The 17,334-nt window shown below is 37.1% G+C and overlaps 1 protein-coding gene across 8 annotated transcripts in view; it reads right to left on the reverse strand.

Moving 5' to 3' along the window:
* The window catches only part of GRIK2 (glutamate ionotropic receptor kainate type subunit 2), a 405,316-nt gene that overhangs the window by 185,523 nt on the left and 202,459 nt on the right, over positions 1–17,334 (reverse strand). For all 8 annotated transcript variants that reach the window (XM_065681155.1, XM_065681154.1, XM_065681157.1 and 5 more), the window contains 2 exons: positions 3,721–3,864; positions 2,312–2,419 (listed from right to left, as the gene is read on the reverse strand). In XM_065681155.1, the coding sequence (XP_065537227.1) occupies positions 2,312–2,419; positions 3,721–3,864 (252 nt within the window). The remainder of the gene's footprint in view (positions 1–2,311; positions 2,420–3,720; positions 3,865–17,334) is intronic.

Below are 17,334 nucleotides of genomic sequence, written 5' to 3' on the forward strand. Positions count from 1 at the left end.
GGGGAGAGGAATTTATCACAGCTTTAATAAAGACAATATGAAAGGAAAATAAAATTTTAAAGAAAACAAAAATACTAACAATAAAAACCACACTAACTTTGAGACAGCTTTTTTAAATGAAAGGACTGGCTAAAACATATTCTTTCTACTAGGAAGTGTCCAGCTCTAGAGTTTAATGGGCTCATCCTCAATTCAAGTATAGGATATTCTTTCAGAATAACTAAGTTTTCTACAGAGGAAAACATTTTTCAGCATTGATTTATCTTTCTCAGTAAAATACCTTATATTTACTAAGCATTCTAATCTGATGTGCTTAATTTTCCTTTTCCTAATCTATCACTGCACTCTACAGAAACTGCTCTGCTTTTGCTCATATGTATCTTTATGTGGCATTCCTCATCATTCTTTGCCAATATTTTCCTAACTTCTAAATTTCCCTAATACATGATGACTAATTCCTAGTGCTCTTTTCAGTCTGTTATCATGTTTTGCTGAAAGACTGTTATCACATCCCTTTATCATAGGGCCAAACTGAGCAGTGAAGGCAATAAAAGCATCTTCCTTTTCTGTGAACTTCCATATAGGGAACTCTAGCACATACTGGTTATTTTTAAATATCCATATCCTTTTCACAACTGTTGTCTCTTACATATCTTTCATTATTATAGTTTCCCAAATTAACTTTTTCTTATTATGGTTTTTAGAGTACAATATTTCCTGTTGAATTTTATTTTCTTCCCATGTTTCTAAACTCTGTAAGCCTTTCTGTTTCATTTCTATATTCTCAGCAGGGTACACATCTAATAATCTTACAACTGAGATTTTTTTTTTTTCCAGAAAACCCATGTTGCTTGGTGGTTCTTAAATTCCACCCAATGTTCTTACAGTTGATTACAGAGACTTCCTTTCCTCATTTTCAACAGCTGTGACTTGCATGAAGACTCTTCAGCCACTACTGAGATATTTAGCTATTTCTATGTCATCAATTCTTTTATTTATGCTTCCAGTAAGAAAGACAGATTTCATTATACCTATTCTACTTGTACACAAATCTAATTTACTTTCAAAGTCTTATCATTGCTATATTCCTCTCCTCCCCCTCCTCCCCCAACCCCTCCCCTCCAAGTTTTTTGAGCCCTTCATGGAATACTTCATAGTAAGAATCTTTACTATCAGTACATTGCTGAATGTTTAAAGACATAGTTTAGTCCTCTAATCATAGGTTTGCCACTGGATATTTTAAAATATGTTATTACCTATGGAAGTGTTTCAAAGCAAGCTCATGGCTTCTGAACCTTTTAAAAAATCTTCCTAGTAAAAGAATATTAATATTCTAAAAGTATTATTGATGGGGAAGTTTTGGATTTGTTGTTTATGCTATTTCCTCCATTCAATGATTTGTAAAGGAAAGGCAATGCAACTCTGTTGCATGGTGTCTTCCATTAATTTCCTTTTTTATTTGTGGCCACAATATCACCTTGGGGCAATAGCTAATAACCCTTTATCTGAAGACGAAGGAAAACATAATGATTACAGAGCACCAAATGCCATAGCTATATACAAATGACAAGGCAGATGCAAATTGCAAAACCTTTGTCTGCTGATCACAAGTGTGAGATGCAGCTTCCTGCATTGCTTCTCCATGACAGGGTGGTTGGAGAAGAGAGAGAAGGTGATCTGATTTCAGATCATCATAGTGTCATGTAGGCAGGACAAATATCTGTACATGTTTCCCAGCACCATTAATTCAAACATGGACAATTTTAGGCTACACAGAAGACAGACAAACCTGTCAGGCTACCTCTTCTTAATTTTTATTTATTTTTTTACCATTTTCAGATGGAAACTTTGTATTCCAAGTAAAGAATCAAAGTTCCCTCTTAAAAAAAAAAACCAGAAAACTGACAAAATGAAAGATTTTTTTCATTCTGTTTAGACATAATTCTTCTTGAATTAGTAAGATGTAAAGAAAATACAAATATATATACCCACAGGTTCACACATGAGGATAGGCAATGGATTAGAATGATAACTAAAACTAAACTCAATATAGACTGAAGGATATTAACTCATGGCTCTTCCCCGGCCCTCCTGAATCTAAGAATGTGGCTAGAAGCACACAGTTAAGAGGACAGTAACTGTCAGATGTCAAGATAACACCTTCTACTAGAAGACTTTAAAATCAGATATGAAGTTGAGAAAAGGCATTTTGTTTCATGTAATACCTGAAATGTTATTGAGAAGGTTACTACTTTTAGGGGGTAGGTTTTGTTTGGTTTCCCATCATTTTGGAGACAAATATCTTACACACCTTTTCAAGTCCTTCTTCCTTGAGGCTGATAACATCTAAATCAAAATCTGTCCTTAAGCCATTGGTTTTGTTGAAAGTTATCCTGCCTGTGAGGCCTTCCCAGTGGGCCTAGGGAGAAAGAAAAAAACAATTTCTATAAATAAATACCTCATCTTTTGCCCCAAAAGAAAAAATTTTACTTCTGCCAACATGGAAACAAATTATTTTACAAATTATTCATACTAACTAAATAATTTACCTTGTGACTGATTTTTTAAAAATTTATCTTGTATTCACTTTTTGATAATAAAATCAATCTTCCTTCAGTGTTCAAGCCAATTTTTTAAACAATCCTCTATGTTAGCAAGTAGACTATTCTTATTGCATGAGATAAAAGACTGTTTTGTTTTTGTTGCTCTATCATCCGTGCATACATTTCCCCTTCTGCTTCCCTACTTGCCTCCACCTTCCCCTCCTAAAACTGCAATTTCTTTCATTGATGTGGATTTCATTTTTCTGTCAGGAGATTTTAGTCAAATGGAGGTTTACTTTTGCAAGATGCTGAGTTCCCTGAAACTACACTGAGACAGCAAAATTTGAGGTCACTGAGACAGTCTTTCAGAGCTGATTCCTTAATTTTATTGAAGTACAATATCTTCATTTCTTTATAACTGAAAGTCTGCCTAATTCTAAAACTATACTGAAATGGTGGAGAGACTGTGGAAAACAAAATTGCTATCCTAAAAAGAACCAATGCTAAAAACAGGATTTTATTTCATTACAAATAGTTTTCTTTATCACAGCGCTTTAGAATGAGAAATACTGTATTACATATTACTTACAGCGCAAGACTTGAATACTCTATGGTGTTCACCTTTAGCACCTTAATTCTCTTGGCTTTATTTTAAATTACTATCTGTCAGTATTTAAATAGCATACTAGGAGACCAAGGCCACATATGCTAATTCACCATGGGGTGGGGGGGGAAATGAGAGAGAGAAAAAAAATTAAATCAGGGAATAATTTTCATTCTTGACTTCTTTGAACTTATGCCAGTAATCAGTTGCTGAATTTTTCATAATCAGTCTATGCTCTATAGTTTGGGGTTTCAGGGCTTTGGATTTTTTTTGCCACAGATGTTTGACACACACACTATACATCCCAGTGATATATAAGCAAAACTTTTATTTAGAATGCAGTTCTTTCATCTTTTTTATGTTTCTCTGTTCCAACTTATACTTCAGGAAAACTCATTTTCAAATAAAAATGCTGTCTTAGCTGATGAACTCCTTACACACAACAAGCTGAGAGATTCCCATTTACTAAAAAAAAGAAAAAGAAAAGGCCAGAATTCAAGTAGAATAGATACAAAAGAAAGTAAGAGTAGGGAGAAAGGAAAGCAATGAAGCAGGACACTATTAGTGACTTACCTCCTTAATGAGACTCATAAAGCGGGTCCCAAAACGCCACGGTTTGTGGCGATTGCACTGTAGTGAACTGACAGTCATTTGTGGGAACTGCTGGACAGCCACTGACACCACATGAACTGCATCATACATTAGTGCTGCATCCGTCTGAAATTAGAATGAAATCAGAACCATGAACACAAAAAAACCATATGTGAAAGCCCAGTAGTGAGAGAAGGAAACAAGAACTTAGCACTGCTCGCTTTGTTAAAGAGAGCAAATGATCTGATTGCTTGTGTAACCCTGTAAAACGCAGCTTTATTGCCAAGTCCAAAATAAAATGCATTGGGACCTTCAGACTCAGCTTTTCTCTTTTTAATGCTGAAATAAGGGCCCAAATACCAATATTTCAGGATCACAGGAGAACACTGGTGCCTCTGACGACTCGCGTTACTTTAAAAAAAACAGTGCATCATGAGGCTATATATATCATTATATACAATTTTCATGTCATTTTCATGAGTGAGGCAAAAGGAAAAAAAAAAAAAAGATCAGATTATCAAGGTAGCTATGAAGGAAAGTGCACAGGCTAGGGAAATACTAATTTTCTGTTTTAAAATTACCAACTAGCTTCCCACAGGTACTCAACTGATTCATTAACACCTTTTTTTACAGGTATCAGTTTAAATCCCTGTGACAGATCTATCCAGCATCTCCTATAAATAAGAGGCAAATTAGAATTACATTAAAATACACATGCGTTTTAATAGTTTTCATGTCCCATCCTAAATAAATAGGCTGTTTACGCGTGGTATGTGTTAACTAATGTTGTATTAGCAAAGGACAGAAGCAGCCACTCAGTACAGACTGGCATGCTGTACGAGAAAGTGACATCTCTCTCCTGTTCTATTTGATAAACAGAGGCAAGCCTTGGAACCAAAAGCAAGAAAGGACCTTAGATTCAATTGGTGGAGATGACTGCTATGCCATCTGCTCAGCATACCTTAGAGGAAAAGGACCTATTTCCCCTTCTCATTCACATAATTAGTGAGCTGTGAAATTAGTTCTTTAATGGATAGGAAACCTGGAGATTATTGCTCTTGTCACAATACAATACAATGCAGTTCATAATGAGCTTATATAGTGCCTTTCATGCAAATGTATCTCAAAGCTCTCTACAATAAAACTAAACATAAAAATGCAAAAACGTTCCACCATTATAGCCCATAAGCTACTGTTAAAGAGGAAAATATACGTTTGCATTTAAATGGCTCTCCCAAGGAGAGATTTCAAAATTCAAACAGAAATAAATCCTAATTTTAAAATAGCCAGTATAATAGCTTTCAGTGATCTCATATGCCAAGTAGATTATGCAGAAGCTCCAAATCAGTCAGAAAATATTTTTGCTGCCAAATTGTTCATTATCTTCAAGGCATTAAAGTGCTTTTAAGGCAAGCTGATACTTGATGAAGAGGCAGCAAAACACCAAAAAGTTGGAATGACATGCTGAGTAAGCTTCATACAAAGCTTAATATTCTAGAAGCAGTACTTGGCAGTAGTTGGAATCTAGACAACACTTTAAAATAAACTACACAAGAGTGGAACACATTACTCTGGCTCAGAAACACAAACATTTTTCTTTTCTTTTTTTTTTTTTCTTTTTAATTAGTTTTACTTCTAAAAATGTAGTCCTTGCACCAGTGAAAAAAAACTGAAATTGCTGTGAGGCTTTTGCAAAAGCAGCCCATGAAGAAGCAACCAGAAGTTGATTAAATAGATATAAATTTGAACATGGAACATATAAGACTCATCAGGAAGAATCAAATGAACATTATGCCAGATTCAGAGCAATATACATTTCTGCCAAACTCTGTAAGCCAGTGAGCTGGAAATCTGTAGGATGTCAAGACAGTCAACTCCAGTGGAAGCATTAAAAAAGACATTTCAGTTTTAGAAGTAATTCAAATTCTGATAATATTCTTCATATTTGACTGACAAATATTGCTTCACTGGAAATAAATCTACATCAGAATGTACTTCTTTTCAATGTACACAACATAAACTAATCACTGGCTAGAAGTTGAGTGCACTGTTTGATTTTTAGATAGTACAAGGTAAAATCCTTATTTACATAAGATGAGATTCCACAATCCACCTTTTACAGGAAGATTAAATTTAAATGTAGGCTTAAATGCTTACTGAATAAAGATAGAACCATATATTCAAAAATATTGGTTTAATGGTTCAGTATTACATGCATCTCACTGGGTGAAATCATTAATTTTGCTGCAAGAGAAAAAAACAGCACAGAACTCAAGAAAATATATAAAGTATGTAACTGAATTGCAGGCTGGGCTCGCCTCTTGGTTTGTCACTTTACCTTTCCACTGAGAGACAGGAATTGACAGCTATTGGCCAAGATCATTAGCTAGGTCATTCATTCGTTAGCTTTACGTCTCACTGCCCTTTGTCCATACAGGTTTTTCTTAAACCACACTTTTGGAACTAGGCTTTGTGGTACAGGAGCTTGTTTGAGAACCAGGGAGGAAACATCCCTAAATTAATTTTTTTGTAATTTCTTTCATCTAAACAAATATTTATACTCTGGAAGGAAGAAAAGGTAGAAATTTCAAGAGCAGCAGTGGTTCTTGAATTTCAGATGGAAACCTCCTACAATGTTTCCATTCACTGAAGTGCACATAAAACAAGAAAAATATTGTATTGAAAAATTACATTAGTATTGTTTTAGTCAACTCATATAAACCTCTTAAGAATTACACAGTATTTCACAAACATATCTTTATACAGTTTCTGAATTGTAGGTTGGGGAGCTTTTTAGATGCACAATGCTATTTACTATTCCTATTTCTTGGATATAGGTAAACTAATCTAAAATACTGATCATGATACTGTCATTTTTATTTCTACAACTACAAAAGAAAAAAAATCCAACTACAGAAGCTACAAAAACTTTTTATCAAATTGAAATAGATTGACATTGAGTTGTGATTAACATGTCACATGACAGATGTCTGTAACTACAAGTATTTTTCAGCTGAGTTTATCAAATAACTAGGAAATTTGTAGCAATTAGAAGTAACAGCATAATCAAATATGTTATTTCAGTCATAATATATCTCTGATAGAGGCAAACTACCAATCTGTGTTTGATTTTTCTCCCAAACTCAGTTGGATATTACACATTTTTTCTCAATGTTGTTCTGTCTTTCCTTTACCTCCTCTCTTACAGTGAGTGTTGTGTTTGCTTCTACTTTTTACATGTTTTTCTGTATAATCACTTTTGAGTCTGGCTAAACTACTTGATAAATACTGTCTAAAAAATTGCATGGAAGTACTCTAACCTTACTGTGAAAGGGCTCTGGTGGAGGTAGACTCAATATAAAGAAGGTAGAAAAAAGAAAAGCTAACTCTATTATTAAAGAAAGAGGCTATTATTTCTCTCTGGGCTCCCTCAGAGTAAAAGGTGGCCTTCTTTGTCTCCAACCTCACCCAAAGATGTCAAAGGCACATAAAATCTAGTAGATACATGCTGTGATTTTCATCACATGCTTGCTTGCCCTGGTTAACCAGTATTGTAGGGTTTGAGTCTGAGGATTTGGAGCTGGGGCAGGAGGTTGGAAGGGTTTTTATTGGTTTCTAACCTGTATGGGTGAAGCTGATGCAGAAGAAAACCTCTATAGCCTGGGTCTCAGCCAAGAAGAAATGTTCCCCATGTCATGGAACTAACAAACTACTTCTCTGCTAAGTTCTTCTGCTATACAAAAGGTGTGATTTTTAGTGACCTTCAGAATGGCTGGTAGGTTGGGCAAGAATCAGCTGAAAATCCTGAAACCAAATGGGGTATTTATGCACTACAGCTGCAGCCTGAGATCTAGGTTTGTATTTTAAGACCTTCCAAAAAAAAAGTGAGAGAAAGTGCTCACACTGACATACAGACAAAATCCAAACAAACCTTAAAGAACAGAGGAATCATGGTCTTCATAATCATCTTCAGACTAACTGTACCTAAGAGTTCATTGGTGCTATTTGATATCTGACTCAACAAATGTGCTAACTGCTTTTGTAATACCTGTGCTTAATTAACTATTAAGGGTTAAAGAAAAAATTGTAGATTCCACATTTAATGACCTTGAATCATGACTTGTGTGTGCACCTTATTAACGCAACGATGTTTTTGTATGACATTTCCATTTACCTCCATAGAAATATATGAGGATTTCATGTACAATAAACCACTCCCTTCTGGTTATTATCTCAGTTCTCCAGAATTATCTGTAAATTGCAAAAATATGTGCTTTTTTTAAAATACTTGATTTTTATCATGCAGTCAATTATAACACTAATTTAAGATGAAGGATTGGTAAGCCAACACTATTTCTTCATGAACTGTATCAGAAAAAGTACACTTTCAAACAGAAAAAAAAAAAAGTCATAATTCAGGTTTTACTGTAACAAATTTTAGTCCTCTATAATCTATAAATTAAAAAAAAAAAGTACTGTTACATAGGCGTGATCTGAAAGAATTTTCAATTACTCAACTACATGTGATTAAAAACAGTTTGAAAGCAGGAAAAAACCTTCAGGTTTTCAATTAAATATTAAATTAGTGTGATTGTTTTTCTCTGTAGTTAAACTTATCGCTAATAAAAGTCTATGAAGAAATATGGCCTTCTACTTAAAAAAGGTGATCTGTGAAGTACTTGAAGACACCAAAAAAAAAATTTCTACATTGAGTGACATGTGAAATAAGTCAACGGAAAAGAGAAGCTTAATAATTTTTTTTTTCTCTTTAGTATTTGATTAGTGTGGATCCCAGACAAGGATGAATTATTCACAATGACAATAATTCATTTTCCTAGATCAGAAGATTCTTGTATTTAGAAATCTGTGACGCACAAGATCTCATAATTGCCCTGTTTGCCAAAGTTTTTCAGCAGTTTTGGTGAACTCTTTTACCACAGAAAATGAGCCAGAGAAGAGGGCCAAACAAGATTTTAGGAAAAAAAAAAAAATCAATACAAAGTTTAGTTAAGAAACTAATATTTTAAGAATGTCTTATTTATTTATTTAAAAAAATCTTAAATTTTAACAATTTAAGAAAATTAGACATCTTAACCCTTTGTAAAATTCTTCTAAGTGTAAGATATCATTAAAGATGACATCATGGCAAGCACGATACATACTTGTTTACAGCAATATGCATTTTGTGTTCGAATATGCCTTTATTGAAGTCATGTCCAGAAAAAACAAACTAATGCCCCTTTACCTCTGAAAGAAAGAAGGAAAAGAAAGAGGAAATAAAAATGAAATATTTTATGTGTGTCAAAAGAGGAATAACATTTCCAAATTTGTCTCAGAATTAAATTTGGACACAACTCTTCTAAAATGCAACTTGAAACTCTCTAGATGGATAGTCTAACAAGTCTAATTTTTCCACAACAGAAAAGATGTTGTCAAAATATGTTTCTTCATCAAAAACAAAGCAAATGAGAGAAAAAATGCAATGGTGTAATATTCTATATCACAGTTGACAGGCCCTGTCCTATCACAAGGTGGATCGGAATCTGCATTTACCAGTCACTACTGTCATTAGAATCAGGTTACATCATGAATTAAATATATCCAGATATTCATTCAAAGACACATTTTGTTCTCTAGCAAACAAAATGTTCCATGCAAAATAAAACTGCAAATAATCTTGAAACGTAGTATCCTGATTCTCTAGTCAGTTCTCTGCTAAACTGAATTGACTCACTAAAACTTTAAAAGGTAGACAGCATATAGTTCATTTGAAATACTGCCAAGAACTCTAAATCGCATAAGCCAAGCTTTTACCACTGATTAGTAAAGAATGCATACACTTTACTATTTTTTAGTTCTTATGTTCTATTTACCTGCATATTATCTGAATAAGTACAACTACATCAAGCAGGAGAGCATATTTTTTTCCTGTGTGGCTCATCATTCTCTTAAAGACTGTCTTCCTTTCTCTAATCAGTCTAGTTTTGCCATTATGAAATAAGTCCAACAACATCTAAAAGGCCAAACTGTTCAGGGGATTCTGCCTCGTGCCTAATGGTCACTAATGTACTCTGAAAAATTTCATGCATTAATTGAGGCTTAAATTATTTTCAAGTGTGACTTCATTAGCTACATTAAAAATAAAATGGAACTGAATGCAAATTCTTGCAAATGTATATCTGCATTTGTTTCCTGGGTGACCACGACAAAAGTATCCAGATAAATGTATACCAGTGAAAGAACATTTCCTCATTTCTTTTTTTTTAACAAAGTCCCTGAAAATGTATTAACATATTAAAAGCAATTCATATGGAGTCTTTAACCCATAAAGAAACTTATTTTATCATATCACTTTTTACTTACTCAATCTCAGTACCCCCCCAACTCAGACCATAGTAACGGGCGAGGTGCCTGAGGATTGGCGGATGGCAAAGGTCACACCAATCTATAAAAAGGGCAAGAAGGAGGACCCGGCTAATTATAGACCGGTCAGCCTTACCTCCATCCCTGGAAAGATGATGGAACAACTTATTCTTAACTCCATCACTAGGCATATCAAGGATGAGGGGGTCATTAAGAACAGCCAACATGGTTTTATGAGGGGGAAGTCATGTATGACCAACCTTATAGCCTTCTGTGAGGAAGTGACTAGGTGGAGGGATGATGGTAGAGCGGTAGATGTAGTTTTTCTTGATTTCAGTAAGGCATTTGATACTGTCTCCCACAGCATCCTCATAGATAAGCTAAAGAAGTGTGGGCTTGACGATCAAGTAGTGAGGTGGATCGAGAACTGGTTGAAAGGAAGAAGGCAGAGAGTTGTGGTCAATGGCGCAGAATCTAGCTGGAGGTCTGTGACTAGTGGAGTTCCTCAGGGGTCGGTGCTGGGACCGGTGCTGTTTAATATTTTCATCAATGACCTGGATGAGGGAACTGAGTGCACCCTCAGCAAGTTTGCTGATGACACAAAACTGGGAGGAGTGGCTGACACACCAGAGGACTGTGCTGCCATTCAGCGAGACCTGGACAGGCTGGAGAGTTGGGCGGGGAGAAACTTGATGAAATTTAACAAGGGCAAGTGTAGAGTCTTGCATCTGGGGAAGAACAACCCCATGTACCAGTACAGGTTGGGGGTTGACCTGCTGGAAAGTAGCGAAGAGGAAAGGGACCTGGGGGTCCTGGTGGATAGGAGGATGACCATGAGCCAGCAATGTGCTCTTGTGGCCAAGAAGGCAAATGGCATCTTAGGGTGCATTAGAAAGGGAGTGGTTAGTAGGTCAAGAGAGGTTCTCCTCCCCCTCTACTCAGCCTTGGTGAGGCCGCATCTGGAATATTGCATCCAGTTCTGGGCCCCTCTGTTCAAGAAGGACAGGGAATTGCTTGAAGGAGTCCAGCGCAGAGCCACAAAGATGATTAAGAGAGTGGAACATCTCCCTTATGAGGAGAGGCTGAGGGAGCTGGGTCTCTTTAGCTTGGAGAAGAGGAGACTGAGGGGTGACCTCATCAATGTTTACAAATATGTAAAGGGTAGGTGTCAGGATGATGGAGCTAGGCTTTTTTCAGTGATATCCAGTGATAGGACAAGGGGCAATGGATGTAAACTGGAACATAGGAAGTTCCACGTTAACATCAGGAAGAACTTCTTTACTGTAAGAGTGACAGAGCACTGGAACAGGTTGCCCAGGGGGGTTGTGGAGTCTCCTACACTGGAGATATTCAAGGCCCGCCTGGACAAGTTCCTGTGTGATGTACTGTAGGTTACCCTGCTCTTGCGGGGGGGTTGGACTAGATGATCTTTTTAGGTCCCTTCCAACCCTTGGGATTCTGTGATTCTGTGATTCTGTGAAATAAACCTGATTCAGAATGGCTGTGGTCACTGGTTCAACAAAGTTTTAAGATGTTCCTTTCATACTGCTTCTCGTTCTGATCTTCTGTTTATGGTACCTGTCCTTGCAAGAGTTTAGAATATAATGAGAATGTTACCTTCCTATTTGTCAAAAGGAGTGTAAATACATAAGGTAGGGCATGTTCCAGAAGGACTGAATTTTCAATTTGTCCTTATAAATTGTATTTTACTTGTTATGCAAAAGTAATGCCTTGGATAGAATACTGGATGCAAATTCAGGTTCTTGTGGTTTGGGTTTTTCTTCTTTTTTTTTTTTTTTTTTTTTTTTTGTTTTATTTTGTGGGCTTTTTTCAGCTCCCAATATATCCAGACTATTTCTAGTCAGCTTTATGAGAGACACAGTTGACACAGAACGATTAGGAGCCTAAGAAGACTAGCTCTATTTCTTTGATCTAACAGCCTGAACAAATAGTGGATACTAGAGGTCCAATGAAGAGGACAGCCTAGTCAAGACTCCTTCCTCCCCAGCATAAACTTTTTATGAAGAAATGACACTATTTAGGATACACTACACAATAAGGATTTACAATGGCATACTTACCTATTTCAAAAATGTCTCAGAATCAATCCCAGCCTAGGCTAAGCAGTGCTTCTCCTTTAATAATTACTTTTTTGTGTGTGTTATCCTTACTGATAATTTAACACAGAATGCATAATCATTAATTAGAAAACCTTGGGTAAATGGTACATTTAATAAAGAGCAAAACATTTCCTTTTATATTCTACCAAACTCCCCATCACCTGCCTTTCATTTTTCCACATATTAGTCTTATCTTCTTGATTATTTCCATTGTGAGGTCAGTGAACTGAAATAGGTCTCTGCTTTTATTTAGTTATCATTATTTTCCGTGTGAGACTGATTTTATCACAGAAGCTGACTCCTCTTCCCTTCTTTCAAAAAACTCAGGGAAAAATAGATTAGAACAAATATGTGAGAAAAGTCTGACGACACTCAGAAGCTAGAACAGGGTGACCACCTACAGTACAGAAGAGCTCTCATTACTAACAATGTCTATTACTTTCCTTAAAAGCTGTCCTTTTTGACAAAAAATGATAAGGTTGTGTTTAAAAATTACTGGATATAAACTACAGAAATTATGATAATGTACTTACCTAAGATTGACTTTTTAAAATATGTAGTTTCTTTATTATAGATACTATTATTGCCTGGTCAGAAAAATTTAAGTGCCAGCTTTTCAATTGTGTTAGAATAATGTGATCTTAGCCCACGAAACAGAATAAGTGGTAACATAAGTACTCTTTTCCTCAAGTTCTCATACGGTGTTGTGCGAACAGTGATAACATTACCCTACTTGAAGCTTGATTCATCATGTATCTTTGGTCAGCTACCTCCAAACCACAGGTAGTTGAATGATAACACTAATATATCATAAGCAGGTAATACAAGTCATCATGCTGTTTCACAACGATGTATCAACTGTCTGGAAGAATAAACCAGAATTAGGAATTCTTTAACTGGCAGAAGTATTAGAAAAGAGATTGAAAGAACATAATTTCTGTAGCCTAAGAAAACAAAGACTGAGAACAGCTGTTGAGGGGAACAGAAACCAGAGAAGAAAGGAAAGCTTAAGAGCACAGAAAAACAAGCATGGATACAAAAGTGACAAACTGACAAAAATCAATAAGAATCATTTTATCCTACAGACAGATAGAGGCTTAAGTTGTATTAGGTTTAAAAATCTTTAACAATCATTAGAAGAACTACTGCACGAGGCCATCAACAAAAGACAGTTCAGTTAGTTCATGCCTGACAAAAGTAGCAGCAAGCACACAAATTCTACAGACCCAACATACCACTCCTACACACAGAAAGCTCTCCTACTCAATGAAATTAAGGTGAAATGGCTTGCAAAACTAGTTCCTTTCCTCCTCGGGTAATAAAATCTATTGTCCCTGAAATCATTTCACTTAATTCTTACTTGCTAACACATCCAACAATACATTCTGCTGTGATTTAATAAATCTTTGAGCCTGAGATTAAATTTTACTGGTTTATGAACTGTTAAATTGCATTGTATGTTTATTAAAGCTGGTATTTTCTTACCTCTTGACACATGCCCAACTCCACCCTTGGGTACAATTAAGCAAACAGTAGAGATTTGCTTTTCACCCCAAAATATGTATTCCAACTGGGAACAAGATATGAGTGTCAGCAGGCTGATATTCTTGTGGAATAAGTAGAAAGAGTCTGAGAAAAGTTAGGAATTCATCTTTGGTTCAATGTTTAAATATGATTGGATGACAGTTTGGTTTCAATGACAGTCTCTACTCAAGGTTTGCTACTCTAATGTAAGGTTTAGCTGCGCTTGATCTGAACATTCTGATTAGCCTCCCATTCTCACTTATTTTTGAATCAATCATTTATTGGGCGGGTTATCTGTCACCACCCTGTACAAGTGTTCATAGAATAGCTACGATTGGAAAGGACCTTAAGATCATCCAGTTCCAAACCCCTGCCGTAGGCAGGGACATCTCACACTAAACCATGTCACCCAAGGCTGACTTGGATGACATTGTTGATATAGTGTAGTGTTAGGTGTCCCTGCCCACGGCAAGGGGGTTGGAAGTGGATGATCCTTTCCAACCCTAACTATTGTGTGATTCTATGATTCTCTCCAAGGCTCTGTCCAACCTGGCCTTGAACACCATCAGGGATGAAGCATTCACAGTTTCCCCAGGCAACCCATTCCAGTGCCTCACCACCCTAACAGGAAAGAACTTCCTCCTTATATCCAATCTAAACTTCCCCTGTTTAAGTTTTAACCCATTACCCCTCGTCCTATCACTACAGTCCCTAATGAAGAGTCACTCCTCAGCATCCTTATAGGACCCCTTCAGATACTGGAAGGCTGCTATGACGTCTCCACACAGCCTTCTCTTTTCCAGGCTAAACAGCCCCAACTTTCTCAGCCTACCTTCATATGGGAAGTACTCCAGTCCCTTGATCATCCTCGTGGCCCTCCTCTGGACTTGTTCCAGCAGTTCCATGTCCTTTTTATGCTGAGGACACCAGAACTGCACACAATACTCCAGGTGAGGTTTCATAAGAGCAGAGTATAGGGGCAGGATCACCTCTTTCGACCTGCTGGTCGTGCTCCTTTTGATGCAGCCCAGGATACAGTTGGCTTTCTGGGCTGCGAGTGCATACTGAAGCCAGCTCATGTTCATTTTCTCATCTACCAACATCCACAAGTCCTTCTCCATGGGGCTGCTCTGAATCTCTTCTCTGCCCAACCTGTAGCTGTGCCTGGGATTGTTTCAACCCAGGTGTAGGACCTTGCACTTCGCATGGTTCAACTTCATAAAGATGGCATCAGCCTACCTCACAAGCGTGGGTCCAGATCCCTCTGGATGGCATTCCTTCCCTCCAGCATATCAACCAAACCATACAGCTTTGTGTCATTGGCAAACTTGCTGAACGTGCGTTCAATCCCGCTGTCCGTGTCACCGACAAAGATGTTGAACAAGATTGGTCCCATCACTGATCCCCAAGGGAAACCAGTCATTACTGGTCTCCAGCCAGACACTGAGCCATTGACTGCAACTCTGTGTGCAGCCATCCAGCTAGTTCTTTATCCACCAAGTGGCCTGTACATCAAATTTATCTTTCCAATTCAGAGACAAGGATGTCATGCAGAACAGTGTCGAACGCCTTGCACAAGTCCAGGTAGATGATGTCAACTGCTCTATCCCTGTCCATCAGTTCCGTAGCCCCATCGCAGAAGGCCGTTAAATAGGTCAGGCAGGATTTCCCCTTAGTGAAGCCATGCTGGCTGTCACCAAGCACCTTGTTGTTTTTCATGTGCCTTAGCATGCCTTCCAGGAGAATGTGCTCCAAGATTTTGCCAGGCACAGAGGTGAGACTGACTGCTCTGTAATTCCCCGGGTCTTCCATTTTCCCTTTCTTGAAAATGGGGTAATATTTCCCTTTTTCCAGTTGTCAGGAACTTCACCTGACTGCCATGATTTCTCAAGTATGATGGCCAGTGGCTTAGCAACATCATTTGTCAGCTCCTTCAGGACCCATGGATGGATTTCATCAGGTCCCATGGGCCTGTGCACGTTCAGGTTCTTGAGATGGTCTTGAACCAGATCCACTCCTACAATGGGCCTAAGAACTTCATTCTCACAGTCCCTATAGCTGCCTTCCAAGAGTTGGGCTGTGTGGTCAGAGCATTTGCCAGTGAAGACCAAGGCAAAGAAGTCATTAAGAACCTCAGCCTTTTCCAAATCCTGTGTAGCTGGTTCTCCTGATAGCTTCCGGAGGGGGCCTATGTTGTCCCTACTCTGTCTTTTATTTGTAATATAGCTAAAGAATCCCTTCCTTTTATCCTTAACATCCCTAGCCAAGTTTAATTCTAAGTGGGCCTTAGCTTTCCTAACCTGGTCCTTAGCTTCCCAGACAGCATCTCGTATGCTTCCCAGGCCACCTGTCCTTGCTTCCACCTTTTATAAGACTCTTTTTTTCCCTCTAAGTTTCCTCAGCAGCTCCTTATCCATCCAAGGAGGTTGCCTGGCCATCCTGCTACACTTCGTTTTAGTTGGGACGCAACATTTCTGAGCTTGTAGAAGGTGATCCTTGAATATCAACCAACAGTCTTGGGCCTCCCTGTCCTCTAGGGCTTTATCCCATGGAACCTTACTAAGCAGGCTCCTGAAGAGGCCAAAGTCTGCTTGCTTGAAGTCCAGGTTGAAATACAGGCTTTTTAACAAGAACTCAAATTAATATTGCTATCTTGTTATATATATATATAAGGGGGTTTTCTGGTGAATATAGGAATCAATAATAATCTTCATAGTGATAATTTTTTTTTTTAATGCATATATAAATCTTGGTATGTCCAATAACATTTATAGCAATATCCAAATTCACCCAGTGATCCTTTCTGGAAATTTTGGAACTCTCTCTAAACATAGTTCACTTTCAAAAGGATATTTATATCATAAAGCCAACTGATAGTATATAATTATCACAATTACAAAACCAAAAATAGGAATTGAAAACTGAATATACTTCCAGCTTTTTCAATGCTCCATCAGGACTCCATCCTTCAGGATAACAGTCAAATTTCTGCACTACATTTAAATCTACATTTAAAAATAAAATGTGTCCAAGCCAAGGCAGAAGTTTCAACAGTTTTTTTGCATATCTCTGACTAATCTGATGGGGATTTATTTTTCCTGAAGTGTACAAATACCTCTTAACTATGCTTTAGCAAGATTTAAAAACATAATTTTCATAGCATTCATCTTATTTTTAGAGATGTTAATCCCTTATATTTCAGAAGGTTCTACATATCTGAAATTGCAGATTATGTAGGGAAGAAAGAAGGGAAAAGATGAAGGAAACAGAAGAAATCTACAAGTACGTTCTCCTTTAACCTCACTAACTCAAGGATTTCTATTTTTCTCGTTCATACTCACAAACAGGTCTATTAGCCAAATGGCCTTTGAAAGATAAACTAAAAGGAATTATTCTAGGTCTTTGGACTTTCTTTGACACCTATGTACAGTTTCCCAGAGCACTAAGAGCTGGCTTAGGTCTTGCTGTCAAGAAGACAAGATGATCATGCACATAATCCCTTTTCTATAAAGACCATAAAAATATGAGTATTCACCTGCAATAAAACTTCATAGAATTCTATTCCTTCTCACATCTTCAAGGAAAAAAT

This window comes from Lathamus discolor, chromosome 5 (assembly GCF_037157495.1).
Source record: "Lathamus discolor isolate bLatDis1 chromosome 5, bLatDis1.hap1, whole genome shotgun sequence".
NCBI classification, from domain to species: Eukaryota; Metazoa; Chordata; class Aves; order Psittaciformes; family Psittacidae; genus Lathamus; species Lathamus discolor.